This window comes from Siphateles boraxobius, unplaced genomic scaffold (assembly GCF_051911475.1).
Source record: "Siphateles boraxobius isolate OS27281-9 unplaced genomic scaffold, OSU_SipBor_1 54, whole genome shotgun sequence".
NCBI lineage: Eukaryota > Metazoa > Chordata > Actinopteri > Cypriniformes > Leuciscidae > Siphateles > Siphateles boraxobius.
In genome coordinates, this window is record NW_027509180.1 from 3,831,787 (window position 1) to 3,852,551 (window position 20,765).

General features: G+C 39.0%; 5 protein-coding genes across 13 annotated transcripts in view; 3 read left to right on the forward strand and 2 right to left on the reverse strand.

The window, feature by feature from the left end:
- The window catches only part of LOC143714418 (uncharacterized), a 703,153-nt gene that overhangs the window by 449,008 nt on the left and 233,380 nt on the right, over positions 1–20,765 (forward strand). The gene's annotated exons all lie outside the window — the stretch shown is intronic.
- Positions 1–20,765, reverse strand: part of LOC143714414 (uncharacterized) — a 1,189,624-nt gene that overhangs the window by 384,401 nt on the left and 784,458 nt on the right. For 3 of the 5 annotated variants that reach the window (XM_077205565.1, XM_077205566.1, XM_077205564.1), the window contains one exon: positions 2,532–4,449. In XM_077205565.1, the coding sequence (XP_077061680.1) occupies positions 2,561–4,449 (1,889 nt within the window). In that variant the 3' untranslated portion in view covers positions 2,532–2,560. The remainder of the gene's footprint in view (positions 1–2,531; positions 4,450–20,765) is intronic. The other 2 variants (XM_077205568.1, XM_077205567.1) reach the window with 2 other exon arrangements.
- The window catches only part of LOC143714417 (uncharacterized), a 438,587-nt gene that overhangs the window by 184,389 nt on the left and 233,433 nt on the right, over positions 1–20,765 (forward strand). The window lies entirely within an intron of this gene.
- The window catches only part of LOC143714434 (uncharacterized), a 429,922-nt gene that overhangs the window by 150,776 nt on the left and 258,381 nt on the right, over positions 1–20,765 (forward strand). The window lies entirely within an intron of this gene.
- Positions 1–20,765, reverse strand: part of LOC143714442 (uncharacterized) — a 340,300-nt gene that overhangs the window by 64,634 nt on the left and 254,901 nt on the right. The window lies entirely within an intron of this gene.

Here is a 20,765-nt window from a genome sequence, read left to right on the forward strand (position 1 = left end):
GATAAGAGTAGTAATACCGTTAAAACCTTAACGATATACCCATACCTATATAAAAGGTGTAACAAAACCCGGTGAGCAGACAACACACGAGAAAACCTGACGATGAAACCAAAAAGGAAGTAGAGACAAAGAAAAACATGCACCACTTTTATTATGCAATAAGAAGCTACTTTTGTATGTCTTTATATTAATACATGGTTTTATTTAAAAAAAGGATGTATTATACAGGATGTACCTGTATTGTTATACATTTATATAGTCTTAATTTGGGTATGTACAGTGGTTTTACATTTAAATGGGTTGTAAATCTAGTTCAAGTAAATTTTTGCATGCCATAGTCAACTTTAATCAGGTAATTTCACAACAACAAAAATGTGGCTAGTAAAAATGCTGTGTGGCTAGTAACTTTGGAAAACCGAGCAAAAAAGTTAATGTCAAGCCCTGCATACAAGTGTCGTGTGCTGTGTGCTTACAAGTTACTGCCTTAAACTGTAGATTTTGTTACCTTGCTCATAATCAGTGATCATGGTTTTGTGATATTGTTACCGTAGGACACGGGATAATATTCTGTCCAGAATTGATAAAATAGTCTAATCTCAATTTATCGGTGAACAAATAGTTGATAAAATGTGAAAAATATTCATTTTGAATCATTAGCATATTCATGTGGTTCTTATTCACTATAATTCAGTCCCCTTTGAGTTATATTGATCCTAGTTCCCTTACAACTATGTGTTATATGGCCTTATTTCAGTGACTTAACTTTTTTTTTTAAACCACGCATAAACGTTATTTTCTCAAAACTACAAACTTATGTACATATTGCTCACATATTACTGGAGCCCAGTTTGTATTATACAGTGTAATCAGACTTTAGCCATTAATATGTTTTTAAGCAACTGAAAAACTGAAAAAAGCACAAATGTCAGGTGATGTCAAAACTTGTTCAGGCCCCAAAATACCCTTAGGGCCCAGAGGGTTAATCATAAAAAGACTATTGTTTTGCATTAATAAGTGCAGTTACTAATAATATATGTTTATTTCTCGACAATGCATATTTGACAGTAAAGCACTGAGCTGCAATTGATCATTATGGAAACTATTATTATATATTAAATATTCTACTCTTATTTAAAGGGGTGGTATAATGCCCTTTTCACAAGATGTAAAATAAGTCTCTGTTGTCTACAGAGTGTGTATGTGAAGTTTTGGCTCAAAATATCCCACATATATTTTTATATAGTATGTTAAAGTTGTCACTTTTTGAGGGCGAGTAAAAATGCACCGTTTTTGTGTCTGTCCCTTTAAATGCAAATGCACTAATGCTCCCAGCGCAGAGGGCGGAGCTTCAAGAGCTGTGTGTGTGTGTGTGTGTGTGTGTGTTAGCAGCTTTGATTACCTCACACAGACATGCACTGAAAATTTCAAAAACTTTTAGCCTTTTCAAATCGGAGTCAGACAAACATAGAGAGACTCAAGAAGAAGTGACAACATGTAGAAGCAACAGGACATTTCTGAATGGTTAATGTTATAATAATGTTATATAAACATTATTATAAAAATAATAATGTTATTTATGTTATTTATGTAGCTTATGTGTAGTTATCTTCTAGTCAGTGATTAGCCTATTCTGACATGGTAATCTATAAATCACGTTCCCATGGGCAGGTTTATGTAAATTTTATGGTTTGTGATGTCACTAACCCGGAAGGAATGTCGTGTAGTCCCTACCAGCCGTTGTATTCCTTAAAGAGTACCTAAACCCCTAGTCAGAGCCTGACTCCACCCATTGTCAATATTTGAAAAAGTGGGCAGAGCCCAGTGGAGGGGGGGCGTGAACCTGAGACGCGTCTCTCTGTAGGAAAGGGCGTGGTTAGCTGGTACTCTCTGATGTCACAGGGCACCACAACTTCCAATAGGAAAATTCAACAGCAGTAGCCACCGTTCAACCTGAAGAGGGCAGCACTCAGACACTTTTACACCATATTGTAGAATTAAAACACTTTATACCCAAATGTCAAAAAATTGACTTGAATCAATGAGCAGCATTAATAAAGCCCGTCTTACAGATAAACTAAAAAAAAGTTGTTTTACGGTTTAGTTACCCTTTAAAAAAGCAATTTCTTCAAAACAAAAATATCTCCCTTTGAACTTTTGAGCGTTATAGATGTTTTATGCACAGCAACATTATGCAATACCTAAAGTTAGAAAAGTGAAATAAGAATCAACCACCCCTTTAATGTCTCGTTTATTGTTAATGTAATGTATCAAAATATTTTTTTCTGCTTTATTTATGCTTTACATGAGCGCCACCTACTATCAGAAAGCGAATTTGTGCTTGTTTGTTTTTTGCATTGGTCTGAACTGACAAATTAACTGAACACGAGTTAATAGATACCAATCAACAAAGTGTCCTGTGCTCACCACACACCGGCTATAGGTGGAGAGGAGAGATTTGGCTATAGAGTGATGTGTGACTAACTTGCACAGAAGAGACTTTGTTGCTCAGCACATGAAAATAAACTACTTACCGTGATCTCAGACTGTGTTTAAGTGGTTTCTACAAGGTGTGGATCTTCAGGTGTCGCTTCAGATTATTTTTAAGAGAGAAACTCGTCCCGCACTGATCACACGTGTGCGGCTTCTCTCCAGTGTGGATCCTCTCATGTATTTTCAGATATGATGAGTGACTGAATCTCTTGTCACAGTGTGAACACTTGTAAGGTTTTTCTCCATTGTGAATTCTCTGGTGTTGTTTTAAATTGCTCGCTGTAGTAAAAGTCTTCCCACACTCAAAGCACATGTACTCTCTCACACCAGTGTGGATTTTCTCATGTATATGTAAATATGACAGAAGTGAAAAACTCTTTCCACACACAGAACATGAATGTGGCTTCTCCTTCGTATGAACTGTCAGGTGTGTCTTCAGCTCTGATGACCTAAGAAATGTTTTGCCACAGTGATCACATGTGAACGTCTTCTCTCCAGTGTGGATCATCTTATGTGCTTTCAGATTTGATGATCGACTGAATCTCTTGTCACAGTGTGAACACTTGTAAGGTTTTTCTCCAGTGTGGATCCTCTCATGTCTTCTCAGAGATGATGAGTCACTGAATCTCTTGTCACAGTGTGAACACTTGTAAGGTTTTTCTCCAGTGTGAATCCTCTGGTGCTGTTTTAAATGGTTTGCTGTAGTAAAAGTCTTCTCACACTCAAAGCACATGTACTCTCTCACACCAGTGTGAGTTTTCTGATGTCTATGTAAATATTGCAGCCGTGAAAAACTCTTTCCACACACAGAACATGAATGTGGCTTCTCCTTCGTATGAACTCTCAGGTGTTTCTTCAGGTCTGATGCCCAAAGAAATGTTTTACCGCACTGATCACATGTGAACGGCTTCTCTCCGGTGTGGATCCTCATGTGTCTTTTAAGGTGTGATGATTCACTGAAACTCTTCCTGCACTGATCACATGAGAACGACTTCTCTCCAGTGTGGATCCTCATGTGAATCTCAAGAGAATGTTTGTATGTGAAATTGTTTCCACATTGATGGCATTCATGCGGCTTCTCTCCAGTGTGGATCCTCTCATGTCTTTTCAGAGATGATGACACACTGAATCTCTTGTCACAGTGTGAACACTTGTAAGGTTTTTCTCCAGTGTGAATTCTCTGGTGCAGTTTTAAATGTTCAGCTGCAGTAAAAGTCTTCTCACACTCAAAGCACATGTACTCTCTCACACCAGTGTGAGTTTTCCAATGTCTATGTAAAGTGTGCAGCAGTGAAAAACTCTTTCCACACACAGAACATGAATGTGGCTTCTCCTTCGAATGAACTGTTAGGTGTGTCTTCAGGTGTGATGCCCTAAGAAATGTTTTGTTGCATTGATCACATGTGAACGGCTTCTCTCCGGTGTCGATCCTCTTGTGACGGTCAAGAATACATTTCGTTGTGAAACTGTTTCCACACTGAGTGCAGGTGAAAGATTTATTGGCTCGTCTTTTCTTTAAAAATGTCTTTTTAGTCTTTGAGCGACTCAAGGGTTTTCCTTCAGTTTGGACATGATGTTCCTCCTCCACTTCACTCAGTTCTTCACTCTCCTCCTTCACTTCACTCAGTTCTTCTCTCTCCTCCTTCACTTCACTCAGTTCTTCTCTCTCCTCCTTCTCGTCACTCAGTTCTTCTCTCTCCTCCTCCACTTCACTCAGTTCTTCTCTCTCCTCCTTCACTTCACTCAGTTCTTCTCTCTCCTCCTTCACTTCACTCAGTTCTTCTCTCTCCTCCTTCACTTCACTCAGTTCTTCACTCTCCTCCTTCACTTCACTCAGTTCTTCTCTCTCCTCCTTCACTTCACTCAGTTCTTCACTCTCCTCCTTCACTTTACTCAGTTCTTCTCTCTCCTCCTTCACTTCACTCAGTTCTTCTCTCTCCTCGCTCTCTTCCATCAGGTCTGACATGACAGAAACAAATGATTGAATTTATTATTATTTATTTAATTTTCAGTACATCAAAATAATTCAAAGAGAGAAATATAAAATGTGAAAGGACATGAAAGTGAGCCCTGATGTAGGGATGCTAACCGATGACCGTTTGACTGATGGATGACCGTCTCAACGTTAACCGATCAAAGTTGTCGGTAGTCGGTTAAAAAAAAGAGTCTCTAAATTAGGCTATTATAGACAGTGGACAAAACGGTACTACAGTTAGCCATCTCATTCCAAGATATTTTTGTGTGAAGTGAACAAATCCCTGACACTCAATTTTTCATAACATAACTGATCATCATCTTTCTTTATTATTGTTAGCACTAACGTTACCTCAAACTAAAGCGGCGTCTCTTCGGAGCTGTCATTTTCTTAAATGAGCCGCTGCAATGTTTCAAATGAGCTTCTAACGCTAGACTAACACCTTTATTTTCAACGCGATCACCTTGTACCCAAACCATTTCAAAACTAAGGAGCCATTTGTCCTCCAATTACATACAAGCTCCTCGGCGCCGCGTTTGCGGGACTCATGTTTCAAGTAGGGGATTTTAAAAAAAGTGACGTGAGTGGAAGCGCGGCGCCGGGGCAGTGTGTGTGTGTGTGTGTGTGTGTGTGTGTGTGTGTGTGTGTGTGTGTGTGTGTGTGTGTGTGTGTGTGTGAGCGGGAGGCAGAGAGAGATGCGACAGAGTTGCGAAATTGCAGGCGCGGCTCGAAATGGCTGTTATTTCAAATAGTGTGGCATATTTTAAACTAATCGGTTAACCGGTTTCAACCAGCTAATGAGGCTCGGTGGTCGGTCAAGAAAATTTTTAGTTTTCGCCATCCCTACCCTGATGTAATGGTAGAAAGTAGACAACAGTTATAAAATATTATGATAATATGATGCCATTTTATAATTTGATTATATGTCCTTTTCCATGAATGAGGTCAATTTACCTTCCAATTATTTTAAAAACATAGGCACGAATCCCATGTTTCTTTAGCAATAAGCATTAAATATATTTTATCAATTACACAATTATCAAACATGATATTAACATTAATATATACAATACTCCCATATTTTGACACCATCTTTGAGATTGATATTTATTTGGCAAAATATGAAAAGACAATGCACAAAAGCTGAGGGCATGTGGCAGAAGAAAAAAAATGATATAGCATCTAGTGGTGCACGATATATCGGCCGCCGATATGGTCAATTTTTTACACATCGGTATGATATCGTTCCCATGTCAAAATAGGGCCGATGCGAACAGGCCGATAATCATTCCTGTGTATTTGACGTGTGTGTAGATGTGAGTGTGGGGGCGGGGACTTTGTTTTTGCACGAGCGCACCGCATACACTAGCGCAAGTCCCGTCAGTTTAAACATCAAGTGCAAGAAGACTGGAACTTTCTGTCAGCCTTACTAAGGCGTATTTTTGTTCCGCCAAAGCCTTATTTGACCGGTGAGTGATGTAGATGACTGACTGCGGCGTTTGTTTAACTGAGAGAACGAGCAGAGAGAGTGAAAGCCCCGGTCGCACACGGGTGCACACTCTCACCGTCTTCAAGCACACTCTCACTGTCTTGCTCTCTCTCCCTCCCTCGCGCATATTAATGAATTGAGTTGACTGAATATCTTTGAGAATACACAATGGTAAAAGGTCGGAAGACCAAAGTTTTTTTTTCTCTGAACGACCACTGGTTGTGAATTGTGCTAAAATAACGTTGCCTTATCTTCTCTGAAAAGCTTTCCACACCTTCAGATGGCATAAACCACACTTTCAATAAACAAAAAAATCTATCTAATGATGAAATGTTTTCTGTGTTGAGACAAATCTTGTGCGATGTCCTAAACTGCCTGGATAATCACACAACGTGTGCCGTGGTCCGTGAATGACAAGTCCGATTCGCGAACTAATGACTCCTTTGAACCGATTCACTTTAATGAATGGTTAAAACAACTGATCTGTCCAACACTGAACTCAAGACATAAATCAGAAAACACTTTACAATAAGGTTCCATTTATGTAAGTCCAGTTAACTACATTAGTTAACATTCTATTAATATTAGTTTCTATGCGGATTTACTCCATGACAAAACCACCCCAGTCATTCTAGAATCATTCATTCTTTCCAAATAGAGCTATTCAAGTCATCTGGTGAAATTGTTTTTATATCGCAATATATATCGCAGAAAAAATAATATTGCAATGTCCTTTTTTACCAATATCGTGCAGCCCTAATCCTTGCTATGCGTTTTCTATACAGAGATATCGACATCGGTAAATATCGGTATCGGCCATAACAGCAATATTAATATCGGTATCGGCCACAATTTTCACATCGGTGCATCACTAATAACATCTATAAAGACAGCCTCCTTGCTTTCAGTGTGGAACTAGAAGGGGTGTCGAAATTAATCGTTTCTACGATGCATCGCGATGCAGACGAGGACGATTCGGTATCGGTTCAGTAATAGGCCATAAGCGAATATAATGTACTGACGCTTTTCTGACGTCATTTGGCGCGTACCTGCTTTGTCGTGGTAGCATTCAGCGGCAGAGGGAGCCGAGACGCGAGTGTGAATAATTAAAAGTGCTCCAACTAAAGACCTGCGCGGTTCGGATTGATTCTGTCCCGCTCCCGCCCGCAAAAAAGTAGGCTATAGCCTCTATTTATAAATTTTTGTTCTGTAGCCTACCTCCATGAAATACTTTCAAATTAGCCTACGTGTCGCCACCACCTGGAACATCAGCATAAATGCTCCCGATTAATTATTTCTTATTAAACAGTCCCTCCAAAAAAATTCGCGATTATGCGATCGCATGATTTAGTGCATAATCAGCCAAAGTCCGCATATTTATGCGGGGGCCGCATTTTTTCAAATACGCCGCATAAATTGTCGATTTCCGTGCAAAATATGCGGGGCTTCATACTCCTCTCATTTTCGTTGCAAAAAAGTCACAAATATCTTAGCAGAAAGTTGAAAAATGTTTGCTTCACACAAGAGCAGCCATTCCCCCCCTGTTGCCATAGGAAAGTTATGAAGTGACGTAATTACGCGACGTGAACATCATCGAAAAGCTGTAAAACAGGAGCACACTTTATTTTTTTATATCTCATTTATTCATTTTTACAGAAGTTGTAGCATATTGTTTGACTCATCAATGTTTTGTAAAGTTTGATGTGTTTATTAAGGTCTTGTAACGCGTTGTGTCGGGAAGAAAAATAGGGATAGCTCACAGCTGAAGTTATTGCAGAGGCCAGACAGACTCACGGAGGCCATTGGCATCTCACAACTCGCACTTTATTCCCAAACTCAAAACACTTCTGTTTAGCTGTGCATTTACTGAATGAGCACTGTACCACTGTTCGTCCGACTGTTCGTACTGTATTTTATTTTTGTTTTTTATTCTAAACTGTTTTAATTATTCTGATTTCTTTTGATTATTTTAATTAACTCTATGTACAGCACTTTGAATTACCATTGTGTATGAAATGTGCTATATAAATAAACTTGCCTTGCCAAATCGAACTTGTATAACTTGTTACCAGTTCTACCGTCCACATCGTTACTTAATAAACAAAATAAGGTAAAAGTAGCAGCATCACATGGGGTGTTCAAGGCGCACATACAATATAATACTGCAGACAGTTCAACAGAAAGCGCGCAGCTCTTAAAGGGGCCACACCTTATTTCCACTCGTATACAGTCTGAAATAAAACAAGATGAGAAATTAAATATTCCCAGCAATTTAAAGCGGTTTACCGCCATACCGCGGGATGCCTTTGGATAAGACACATGCCTTTGGTGTGAGAGACCCGGGTTCGAATCCACTGTGAGACATCAATGTGTCCCTGAGAAAGACACTGAACCCGTAGTTGCTCCAGAGGCGTGCGACCTCCGAAATATAGCAATTGTAAGTCGCTTTGGATAAAAGCGTCAGCTAAATGAATAAATGTAAAAATGTAAATGCCAAGACTTTCTTTGGAAACCAAGATTAAGTTCTCAAGGTGAATGCATACCTTAACGCTAGGGGTTGTGGTGGCAAACAAATTTCTATCACTGAATAAGAGACAAACTTTTCAATACTCTTTGATTAGGTTCATTTTCTTGCAAGAAAAGGCCAGCAGTCGTACAGTCACACAGAGTGGCTGCAGAGTGAGACAACGAGACGAGGGCATCCCCCTCCTTTAGTACTGTCTCTCCCAGGGTTATTTCTCTAGGCTAAATAAAGATATGTCCCACTCATAATTAACTCTTTGTTAGATTTGTTTATCATACTATCCTTGAGTGGGGACCCTCTTTCTCGGTCATAAACTAGTCACACCCAAATTGTTGTCCAGCCATGTATACAAGGTCATATACATACATTCATAAGAGATTTTAACAGTTCCATCATGTTTTATAAGATTCTATGAATGTAAGAAAATGCAAACATATAACATATTCAATTTCCTCCACAGGGTCAAACAACTAAACATCAAGTCAGGAATCTCCGTGTGTCTCTAGAGTCAGACCTTAGCTATGTCAAAGCAATAACTAAATCAGCATACTATCACCTGAAAAATATTGCAAGAATTAGATGCTTTGTTTCCAGTCGAGAATTAGAGAAACTTGTTCATGCTTTCATCACCAGCAGGGTGGATTATTGTAATGGACTCCTCACTGGCCTTCCCAAAAAGACCATAAGACAGTTGCAGCTCATACAGAACGCTGAGCAGAACCAGAACATATGAACACATCACACCAGTCCTCAGGTCTTTACACTGGCTCCCAGTTACATTTAGGATTGATTTTAAAGAATTATTACTGGTATATAAATCATTTAATGGCCTAGCACCTCAATACATTGCAGATATGCTCACTGAATATAAACCCAACAGATAACTCAGATCATTAGGATCACATCAGCTAGAAATACCAAGGGTTAACTCAGAGCAAGGAGAGTCTGCTTTTAGCTATTATGCTGGAACAGCTTCCAGAAGGGATCAGATGTGCTCCTACAGTAGTCACATTCAAATCCAGACTCAAAACACATCTGTTTAGCTGTGCATTTACTGAATGAGCACTGTGCCACTGTTCGTCCGACTGTTTATGAATACATGATTCATTTCTCCTCCTTGGTTAGAATTCAGAGAGAGCCACAGTTCTGTGAACATTCCTTTGGGTCGTAAACGCTGTTATCTAAGAACACCAGTGATGTTAGTTTTGGTCTCTTTTCACTCCAAAGATGGAAAACATAGTAAACTATATTTTACTGGATATTACTGTACGTATTCTGATTGATCACACCGAAAGCATTCTGGAGGTGTCCAGAACTATGTGTACAAGTTATGGGAATAGACAGTTATATTTAAAATGCATAATGAAGGTATTTATAATTCACTTTAAGCTACGATAAAATCATAGTCATTCCAATGTGACATGGGCAAATGGACACACATAAAAACACATCGAATATATCTGGTTAAATGTCTAAAAAGAGAAGTTTCTTTCTCTTTAGAATCACCTTCTTTGGGACATTCCAGTCAGTCATAAAAATGTCTCGTAACTGGACACCACGCTCTGTCCTGAGCGGGCTTCACTTGTGGGGGATGCGTGTGTGGTTGTGTGTGTGTGTGTGTGTGTGTGTGTGTTAATTTACATCCAGGCTTTTTGGGCCTGAAGGCAATGGGATTTTAGCTAGGATGTATTTAGTTATTCAGATTCACCCCTCGCCCAGTCCTTACAGTGAGGATATTGGAGAAAGGTTCTTGTGTGTGTGTTTGAATGTGCTCTGGTCTCCATTCTGGCTTGGCTCTGAGGAGATAACATACTTGAGGCCTGACCCCCCCTGCTGTGTGTCGTACACAAGTTCCTTCTCGTTGGAAAGGGGAGGCTTGGTTTTTACTCAGTTCGCCATGAAAGTGTCAATGAACGCCATTAGGGGCAGACTCTGTGGTGCCCAACCTGAGTTATGAACCAGAGTCAGGGAGGTTAAAAGCATTCTTACATGTATAAGTGCATGAGTCGTCCTGACACAGTCCAGATACCCTACACAGTGTAAGAGTAAAACTATAGGCAAAATAAGATTGCCAGATGAGAAGTGTCTTCTATGTTTCATCTTTTTACTACTTAAATTAATTTTACGCTTACCAATTTGGTAATAACTGTATCATTTATCTATCTTAATTCTTTTTGTAACTGTTTTAATTTCCCTTGCTTTTATTTTGTGTTTATTTTCTATGCAACGCACTTTGAATTGCCATAGTGTGATTATTTTAATTCCTTTCTATAAAGTATTTGGAAAAACTATTTTGATTTTCCTTGCTTTTATTTTGTGATTATTTTTATTCCTTTCTATGTAAAGCAATTTGAATTGCCATAGTGTATGAAAAGTGCTATACAGATAAACTTGCCTAGCCTTATCTTACTCAAATGTTTTAATTATTAATGGCCGTTCACACTAGACTTTTCCTTCATAGACTTCCGTTCATGCGCATGTGAAAGTGGGACACCAGAAACACAAGCTTAAGTGAATAACACTGTGAGAAATAACACAAGTGTTTAGCATTCAAGTGGAGTGGATTGTTTACTTTTTAAATTTTTAACTTATTATTATTTGATTATATGTTAAATTTATGTTTGTTAAAAAGCTGCCGCAGAATGTGACGTTGTAACGACTGAGACAGATCAGACACAATGTATTTGGTATATGTACAAAATAATTTTTAAACTTCACTCTGGGATCTGTGGAAAATGAAATGCTGATGGTTCATTTCATAGTTAGATGGATCTTCTCCATTGTTCCCTTTCCGGTTTCCAATTTCATCCTATACCTCAACTATTTATGTATGTATTTATGCATGTTTGTTCAGTTTAGTTATGTTTGTGATTTAGTTAATAAAACTTGTGCACAATGGCCCTCATTTATCAAAAGTGCGTACACCAAATTTCCAGCGTACACCTGGCGTACACCCAAAACCACGGTGACTTTGATATTTATCAATATGGACGTTGGCGTACGGCACGCTCAAATCCTACGCCAGGTCAGGAGGTGGTGTACATGTACGCACGTTTTGAGTTAGTGCGGAAATGCGCAGAAAAACAATTCCTAACACCACAAAACGCACTGACAAACTAAAAGATATGAGGAGCTCTTTTCCAAAACGCGATAAACGCCATTTTTAAAAATAAATTTGTATTTTATTTCTATTAATAAACTAGTGTTGTGTCTGCAAAGATGAAATTGATGATCACCATCTCCGTAGTGAACGCGCCTATAGAGAGAGTAGCCTATTTCTTTCGTTTATAATTGTTTCGTTTAAAGACATTTCAAGCTTTCTTTATAGATATATTTCTCATGTCTGTGAGGCATATGAGTTTCGGTTAATTTGTGATGAGATGCGCTCCAGTTCACGTGCAATGCCCGCGCCTCCATGTCATGACCAGGGTGGGAAATTAGCACCCGCCACCAGCCAATGACTGGTACTTTTTCAAAGTGGAGGGTGACTTTGCCTTGTATACCAGCCAAAGTGGGGGTAAATTGTAAAACATATTTTTATTGGTTACTACTTAAAACATTCCTTGTAACGGATTGGACATCTTTTGTCAAAGAATGCTGTTGCTAAGTAAAAATAATGCACTTTTGTCGAGTAACTAATTTGATTGGTTTTCAGCGCTGTGCTTTACGGACACAGCGCTAAACGGACCGTGACGCATATAGCTGAGGTACAGACGAAAGGAAAATTAAACAAATATACCCGGTGTTAAGAGGCCCGCCGCGGAGTCAGAAGTATATGAATGTACAACCTGTTGAGGGCGAAGTAAATAAAAAGTGAAGGTACTTTTCGAACAAGTGGCGCATTGATGACGAAGGGAAAACGAGGGTTCGCTTAGTTCGCTTACTGTCGAACCTATGCGTCGTCCGAAAATGCAAACAATTCTTTCGTTAGAGGAACAACTAACCTTAAAATAGAGTCAATGAATATGACCAATTCTATTCAGAAACGTTCATGCGATCGGCAAAAAGGGCAGACCTTTTCGGGACTACGTTTGGATGTGCAAGTAAGTAAAGTACTAACTTGAAGTTGTGTTTTGTGATGGCTAGATAGCTATCATTTTTTTAGTTTAGGGATAGTTTTAGCAGCGGCTAGGATAGGAGCCGATCCCGTGGGTGCTCCGGAGCTCGATTACGTGTCAGTTAAACTTTTCATCTCCACTCCTATCTGTATTTGTGAGAAGTGGTGCTGTCCTGAGTTGAAAGAGAGCCTACTTTATTATCGAGTTAACCCTCTGGGGTCGACAAACGCGCGGGTGCGTTTTGCTGGATTTTTTTCAAATAGCAGCAAAATACATTTAAATACTCCATCCTTTATGGTCATACAGACTTAACTAATATTAAAAAATAAACTGTAAAATAACCATGCATAATATTCTCTCAAAAATACAAACATGTACATACATGTTGCTTACATATTATGGTAGCCCTGTTTGTGCTAATAGTGCTTTTTTTTTTTTTTTTTTTTTTAAAGCCTGTGAGCATCCACGGAGGAAAACATAAATTGGCCCCTGAGTGCAGCATAACTCATATTGTTAAATGGATAAAACGAATGACATATTTGTAATGGACGTCAATGTTATCAAAGTCACAGTTCTCATTCATAAATTTGAATTCCAGAAAAAGTGGCTGGTAAAAAATACAAGTGGCTGGTAAAATTGGGCATCCACTAGCCACTGTGGCTGGTGGGCAAAAAAGTTAATTTCCCACCCTGGTCATGACTCATGATTATATTGTCTGCTTCTTATTTATTAAATCCAGGTAATTGGTTGATGAAAAAAATATTAAAATTAAGATACAATTTATACAAAACAAAACTTAATTAAGTGGCCAAAATCATGTCTGAGCATGTCTCCCGATATATTGCGCATCCTATCTTAGCCTATGTTCACTTTTCATAATCAACATAGATGGGGAAAAAATAACATTATTATTTTTTAACAAATATGAAACTAAATGCACTTAGTTAATGGCTACAACACGTAGCCTAATAGTAGGCCTGAATATTGTTATCATTACTTTTCAAGTTCGGCACGAATTACTATTAGCCTAAATGTGTTACTAAATTATTTGAATGTACTTTTAACATTGTTGTATTTAAGGACTGTATTTGTGTGTTATTTTTAAATTATTTGTTTTATGTGGTGGACAATATTGGAACGTGACATTGGAAATATTTATTTTTATTTTTACTATTTAATTTATTTTACTATTTATTTTGTTTGGCTTTTATTTATTTCATGCAGTTGCACTTATTTAATTTATATTAATTTATAGTATGAGTCCCTGATTATATGTTGCATGTTCTCTTCTTGTTGTTTTTGTTGTTGTTTTTTTAGACAAAAAATGGATGGATTTATAGCGTTTTGAAAAAAAATATATAATTAACTTTGAATTTATCATCAACAATATTGTTGTTTGATTTAATAATAATTTTTCATGATGATGATGGTCTCGATCTCCACGTCGGAGAAGTGTCTCCTCTTCCGTGTGTCCATGGCGTAAAATGAGGGTGTGGGGGAAGCGGATACTTGAATATATAGGGGCGTGTTATTCTAATGACGATCGTTTTCAGCCGCGGCATTTATCAAGGGCAGGTATTGCGTACACCTGGATTTCAAAGGTACGCACAGCTTCATAAATCAGGCGGTAAGAGGAGTGTAAGCATAATCTTACTCCAACATATACGCCCGTTTCTACGCAAGAATGATAAATGAGGGCCAATATGTATTTGGGTCTGATTTGCTTGCAAAACAAAGTCCTTTTACGATTTTGATCTTGTTACATGCTCAAAGCGCTGTACATGCTAAGGAATAATTATTCTTCTGTGGCCATGGAAGGTACCTTTTTCTTAGTGTAACGACAGACCAATCAGACACACAAATATTTGTTATGGCTAACAAATCATCTTTAAAGCTCACTTTGGGACCTGTGGCCCATCCCCCGACATGGGGAAGAGGAGCTCCGGGTTTTATTGAGGTTAAGAATGTGGTCACGTGGTCAGGACGGAGAAGACTAAAACAGACTTTGCTGCATCCATTTATGGATGAACTCATGTATAAATTAACATGTATCTCCGGACGTTGTGTGTGATAATTTACAGTCTCGAATAGTGTCTTGTGAAACTATTATTATTATAATTTTATATTTAGTGTGTTTTATAATAGAACCAACGCTCAATGTAACGTTACTTATACCACGTTTGGTCTTCATAAATTGGTACTTTGAAGATCAAAATGATCGTGTACATGATATGCAGATAACTGCACAACTTTCCCTAGTTTTCATCAGAAACTAATCCAGCTGAACATGCAAATGTGCACTTAGGACAAAGAGCCATAAATCAAATTCTCCAGCTTGGAAATGCCACCTTTCTTATTGGTCGAGTCAACCTTTAGGGGTTGGACATTTGTCAAAGTTTAAAAGGCATCCACAAGCCCTTCCCTCTCTCTTGTTTTCTGGACCTCCAAGCTGCTTACCTGGGCTGGGTTGTCCGGGGGACCGCCCCTCCCCCCAAATAACGGCAACCAGGCCCCTGCAGGCTAGGACCAGCCTGCTAGGCCCTGGACGCTTATGTTCTCTTTGCAGGAGAGAGACGACTCTCTCAACCACAGAGAGACGACTCTCTCTTAATCACAACAGAACCAAGGACAATTTCCGGACTCTTCAAAACCATCAACTTTTCGACTACCTCCCTCCTCCTGGTCGCTCTGCACAGCAAGCCGGCCTCGGCTCACAACCAGCCATGCGTTAGGGCTGTGCTCAGAATATCGATACAACGATACATCGTCATGAACTTCTGGCGATGCGCGTATCAATACAGCAGCTGCCATATCGATACTGTTGTGTTTTTTAATGTAGCCAATTCAGGGCTCGAATTTCGGCGCGGGATTTGCGCATAATTTTAATCGTTCCCGCAGCTCTCCCACTTATAATGCGGGAAATTCCCGCAAACATCGATTCACTTTAGCATGTAGGTTGTATTAGTAAATGAATCCACACAGATTATAAAATCAAATCAGTAATTGTAAAACTTTCTGCGAGACGCAATTTCACAAACAGCGTGAGTTCAATGGTGCTGCGTCTTCTCTCTCTCGTCTCTCCTGCTCAAGGCAAGCGTCAAGCGCAGCAGCCGGTGAAACTACACGCTCGCGTTTAGGAGTCGGGACATGACGGAATATTCACTTGCATAATCGGGCCGGCATTGCATCGTGTCTAAAGTTTACCATTTGCACGTACTTAAGTCTTAACAGTTTAAACATTCAAACGATTTTAAACTATTCAGTACTTGCGCGCTCTCTGACGCCCATTTCACACATACTCCGTTTGCAGTGCGTATGCGGTGCGTATTTTTTACGTACCCATGTTAACAGGTTATAGCTTTCACACTGCACGCGGGTGCGGTCCGGCGATCCGTTCCAGGTGCGGTGCGTGTACAGCCGTGCAGAGATCGTTTCCGCACCGAGTCTGCGGAAACAGTCTTTTTTTGCTGTGCTGCACCACACTGAATTAAAGTGGCAGCGCATTGTTCACATTAAAGTAGACATAGATTGACAAGAAACTGTAATAATTTCATCATATACGCATAATTATAGTTAATGTGTTCTACAGTTACTTAATTACAGGGTCAAGAAAAACAAAAAAGTATGATTATAGTCTCAAAAGTTGCAAAATGCCATCATATATGATTTTTTTCCCCTCAAAAAATACATGATATAAATATTTGGGGAGGGGATCGGGGGAAACTACATGTAAAACAAAGAATCACAATGATTAAAATTAATTTTCATACTGTTTCAATGTCTTCCCATACAGAAATGTAATATTTGTCAATATAAGTAAATTACATAGGCCTATATAATGTCAGTGCCCATGTATGTCTGCTGCCTATATGAGAATATGCAAAATTCACATATATAAAATACATAGACATATATGAAACATATTTCAAAATATAGCAAAAATGGCCGTTTTCATGCAATTGCCATATATATATTTTCCCGTATATGCACATAAATGTTAAATATATGTAAGACGCATATATGTAGCCTACTTATTTCAATGCATGAGTATCACATGCATGTATGTTTACATACATTTATTAAATATGTGGGAAACAAATATGTATGTCACATATTTATACATAATGTTGCCCATATGCGAGAAACCAATACTATAGCCTACTGTAATATATGCAGATATATGGTATCATATATGGATGAACTCAAATATTTTCTTCACATGTTTGGACACATAAATGTTCATATATGTTGCAGGCACATATTGTGTTCTCAGATAAGTCAAATAAATGTAGCCTGTCATGCTATTTAAAATAGGGCTGCAACTAACGATTATTTTAATAATCGATTAATCTGTCGATTATTTTTACGATTAATCGATTAATCGGATTAAAAAAACAGAAGGAAAAAAAGCATTAATTTCCAACCCTTTATTCAAAAACAGAACTGACAGTGCAAATTCACAGTGCGAAAGTGCACAAACAGGTCACTCCTTGAACATCCCTGAGCTGTTAAAGTAATAATAATAATAAAAAATGGACTAACACAAAAAACATACACATGTATGCTTTACATCTGCCAAATATATAGGCTTTTTTAAAATAGTGAACAAAAAGATGTATATTTTTGTAAAAAGGGACCTGAGCTGTTAGAACAATAAATAATTTGATTTTAAAATGATTTGTTTGAACGTCAGAACTTGCTCTCTACACTACACTCACAGACGCACACACTCACAAAGTCTCACACTCACAGACGCACACAATCACAAACTCTCACACTCACAGACGCACACATTCACAAACTCTCACACTCACAGACGCACACACTCACAGACTCTCACACTCACAGACACACACACTCACAAACTCTTAACACTCACAGATGCACACACTCACAAACTCACACTCACAGACGCACACACTCAAACTCTCACACTCACAGACTCTCACACTCACAGATGCACACACTCACAAACTCTCACACTCACAGAAGAACACACTCACAAAGTCTCACACTCACAGACGCACACAATCACAAACTCTCACACTCACAGACGCACACATTCACAAACTCTCACACTCACAGACGCACACACTCACAGACTCACACTCACAGACACACACACTCACAAACTCTTAACACTCACAGACGCACACACTCACAAACTCACACTCACAGACGCACACACTCAAACTCTCACACTCACAGACTCTCACACTCACAGATGCACACACTCACAAACTCTCACACTCACAGACGCACACACTCACAAACTCACACTCACAGACGCACACACTCACAAACTTGTGTGTTGTTTTGTTTTTTGTCAAATATGTTGTAATCTAACAAAATGTTTGACATTATTTGACAAGCACATGCACACAAAAGACAAGTCTCGTGCAGTCGGATAATAGGTAATAATAATAGCAACAATAATAATTACAACAGAAGATAATATCTCTAGTCTATCCTAATATTAATTATAAATACAATGTATATAAAATATATACAATGGATTGACTACCTCATATGGTGTGTAAGGCCTATTTTGCAGCTCATCCATTCGGAGCATATAGTGAAGTTTCTCGGAGTCATTTAGAATGAAAAATTCAGTGCTGCAAATTGTGGAAAAAATATTCCTCTTGTAGTGGTACTTGGGACAGACAAGAAAGTGAGAAAAATTTAATTGGTTTTATTTATTGTTGTCCATTTATCGAACTTCCATGCCTCTTAATAATTACATTCCTATGTACCAATTTACCAATGCTCGGACACACTCGGTCTCTCTCGCGCGCAGACACACTCGGTATCTTTTGCACACTGTTGCTCGCGCGCTGACACACTCGGTCTCTCTCGCGCGCAAACACACTCGGTATCTTTTGCACACTGTTGCTCGCGCACTGACACACTCGGTCTCTCTCGCGCGCAAACACACTCGGTATCTTTCGCACACTGTTGCTCGCGCGCTGACACACCCGGTCTCTCTCGCGCCTAGCGTCCAGTCCGGCGCCTCATAGCTCTGCTCCGCGCTGAACACATTTTTTTATTCTCAAACATCTCCGCGACTTATTGATAGTCGCGCGACACAACGAATCGATAATGAAATTCGTTGCCAACTATTTTAATAATCGATTTTAATCGATTTAATCGATTCGTTGTTGCAGCCCTAATTTAAAATATAAGTACATATATGGCCATATATTACATTTTTGTATGGGTTAAACAGTGTCAAAGTTAACGTTTGGATTTAAAATCAAAATTACTTAGCCATTTTTGATTTTGTGGCACACAGAAACTGCGGATCAGTAGCGCACGGCAAACGCAGCATATGTGAAAGCCCTATAGCGCCTGCTGCTCCTGTACCGTATATGTACCGCAAAACGCACCGCATACGCACTGCACACGGAGTGTGTGTGACACGGGCGTGAGAGTTGTTTTCTTTGCGTGCATAGGCCTACATAGACTAGAGTAAAGCCGCCTCACATACAGCTCGCGAGATTATATCGCTTTAACAGACTAAAACACGCAAAATGATGTCAAAAATTTCAGTCTTGGTAAGTATCCTCTAAACACAGTTGGTTATGTCTTAAATAAGCATAAAAGTTTTTAACAGAAACGGCAATTCCCCGGTTGTATGATGAAGTTAAGCGAGATATTCTGCTGTCACTCTCTTAACCCTGAGCATGTCAATCAATTGTTGTTTCTGCATAAAAATCTGAAAATGTAATCATTTAAAAATGATTTCAACGTAGAAGAAATGACTTTGTTTGGTGCACATTCCAGCACTTAAGACCTGTTAAATACTAGGTGTTTAAAAGAGTTTGAGAAAACTAAGATAAATTTAAGTTGTTACCGTTTTTGCTTTTATGGAATGTTTTAAGTTTTGTTTGGTCATTGAGCAGTGTAGACATGCTTCAGTGTCACTATAATTGTCATTTCAGTTATTGAGGCAGACTTTAAAAGCAGAAGGAAGAGCCATTCTAAGCTTATTTATTTAACTCATTGTTTTTTTAACGACAAAAGCCAAATTGTTTTTCAGTTATCATCACAACTGTTATAACACTGGTTATTCAATAAAACAAATATTACTGTTACTAAACTCAGCTCAAAAGAAATTTCAATTCCAAATTGATCCATATCGTGATACGTATCGTATCGTGGCTTTAGTATCGTGATGCGTATCGTATCGTGGCTTTAGTATCGTGATACGTATCGTATCGTGGCTTTAGTATCGTGATGCGTATCGTATCGTGGCTTTAGTATCGTGATGCGTATCGTATCGTGGCTTTAGTATCGTGATGCGTATCGTATCGTGGCTTTAGTATCGTGATGCGTATCGTATCGTGGCTTTAGTATCGTGATGCGTATCGTATCGTGGCTTTGGTATCGTGATGCGTAACGTATCGTGGCTTTAGTATCGTGATGCGTATCGTATCGTGGCTTTAGTATCGTGATGCGTATCGTATCGTGGCTTTGGTATCGTGATGCGTAACGTATCGTGGCTTTAGTATCGTGATGCGTATCGTATCGTGGCTTTAGTATCGTGATGCGTATCGTATCGTGGCTTTAGTATCGTGATGCGTATCGTATCGTGGCTTTAGTATCGTGATGCGTAACGTATCGTGGCTTTAGTATCGTGATGCGTATCGTATCGTGGCTTTAGTATCGTGATGCGTATCGTATCGTGGCTTTAGTATCATGATGCGTATCGTATCGTGGCTGTAGTATCGTGATGCGTATCGTGGCTTTAGTATAGTGATGTGTATCGTATCGTGGCTTTAGTATCGTGATGCGTATCGTATCGTGGCTTTAGTATCGTGATGCGTAACGTATCGTGGCTTTAGTATCGTGATGCGTAACGTATCGTGGCTTTAGTATCGTGATGCGTATCGTATCGTGGCTTTAGTATCGTGATGCGTATCGTATCGTGGCTTTAGTATCGTGATGCGTATCGTATCGTGGCTTTAGTATCGTGATGCGTATCGTATCGTGGCTTTAGTATCGTGATGCGTATCGTATCGTGGCTTTAGTATCGTGATGCGTATCATATCGTGGCTTTAGTATCGTGATGCGTATCGTATCGTGGCTTTAGTATCGTGATGCGTATCGTATCGTGGCTTTAGTATCGTGATGCGTATCGTATCGTGGCTTTAGTATCGTGATGCGTATCAATCGTGGCTTTAGTATCGTGATGCGTATCGTATCGTGGCTTTAGTATCGTGATGCGTA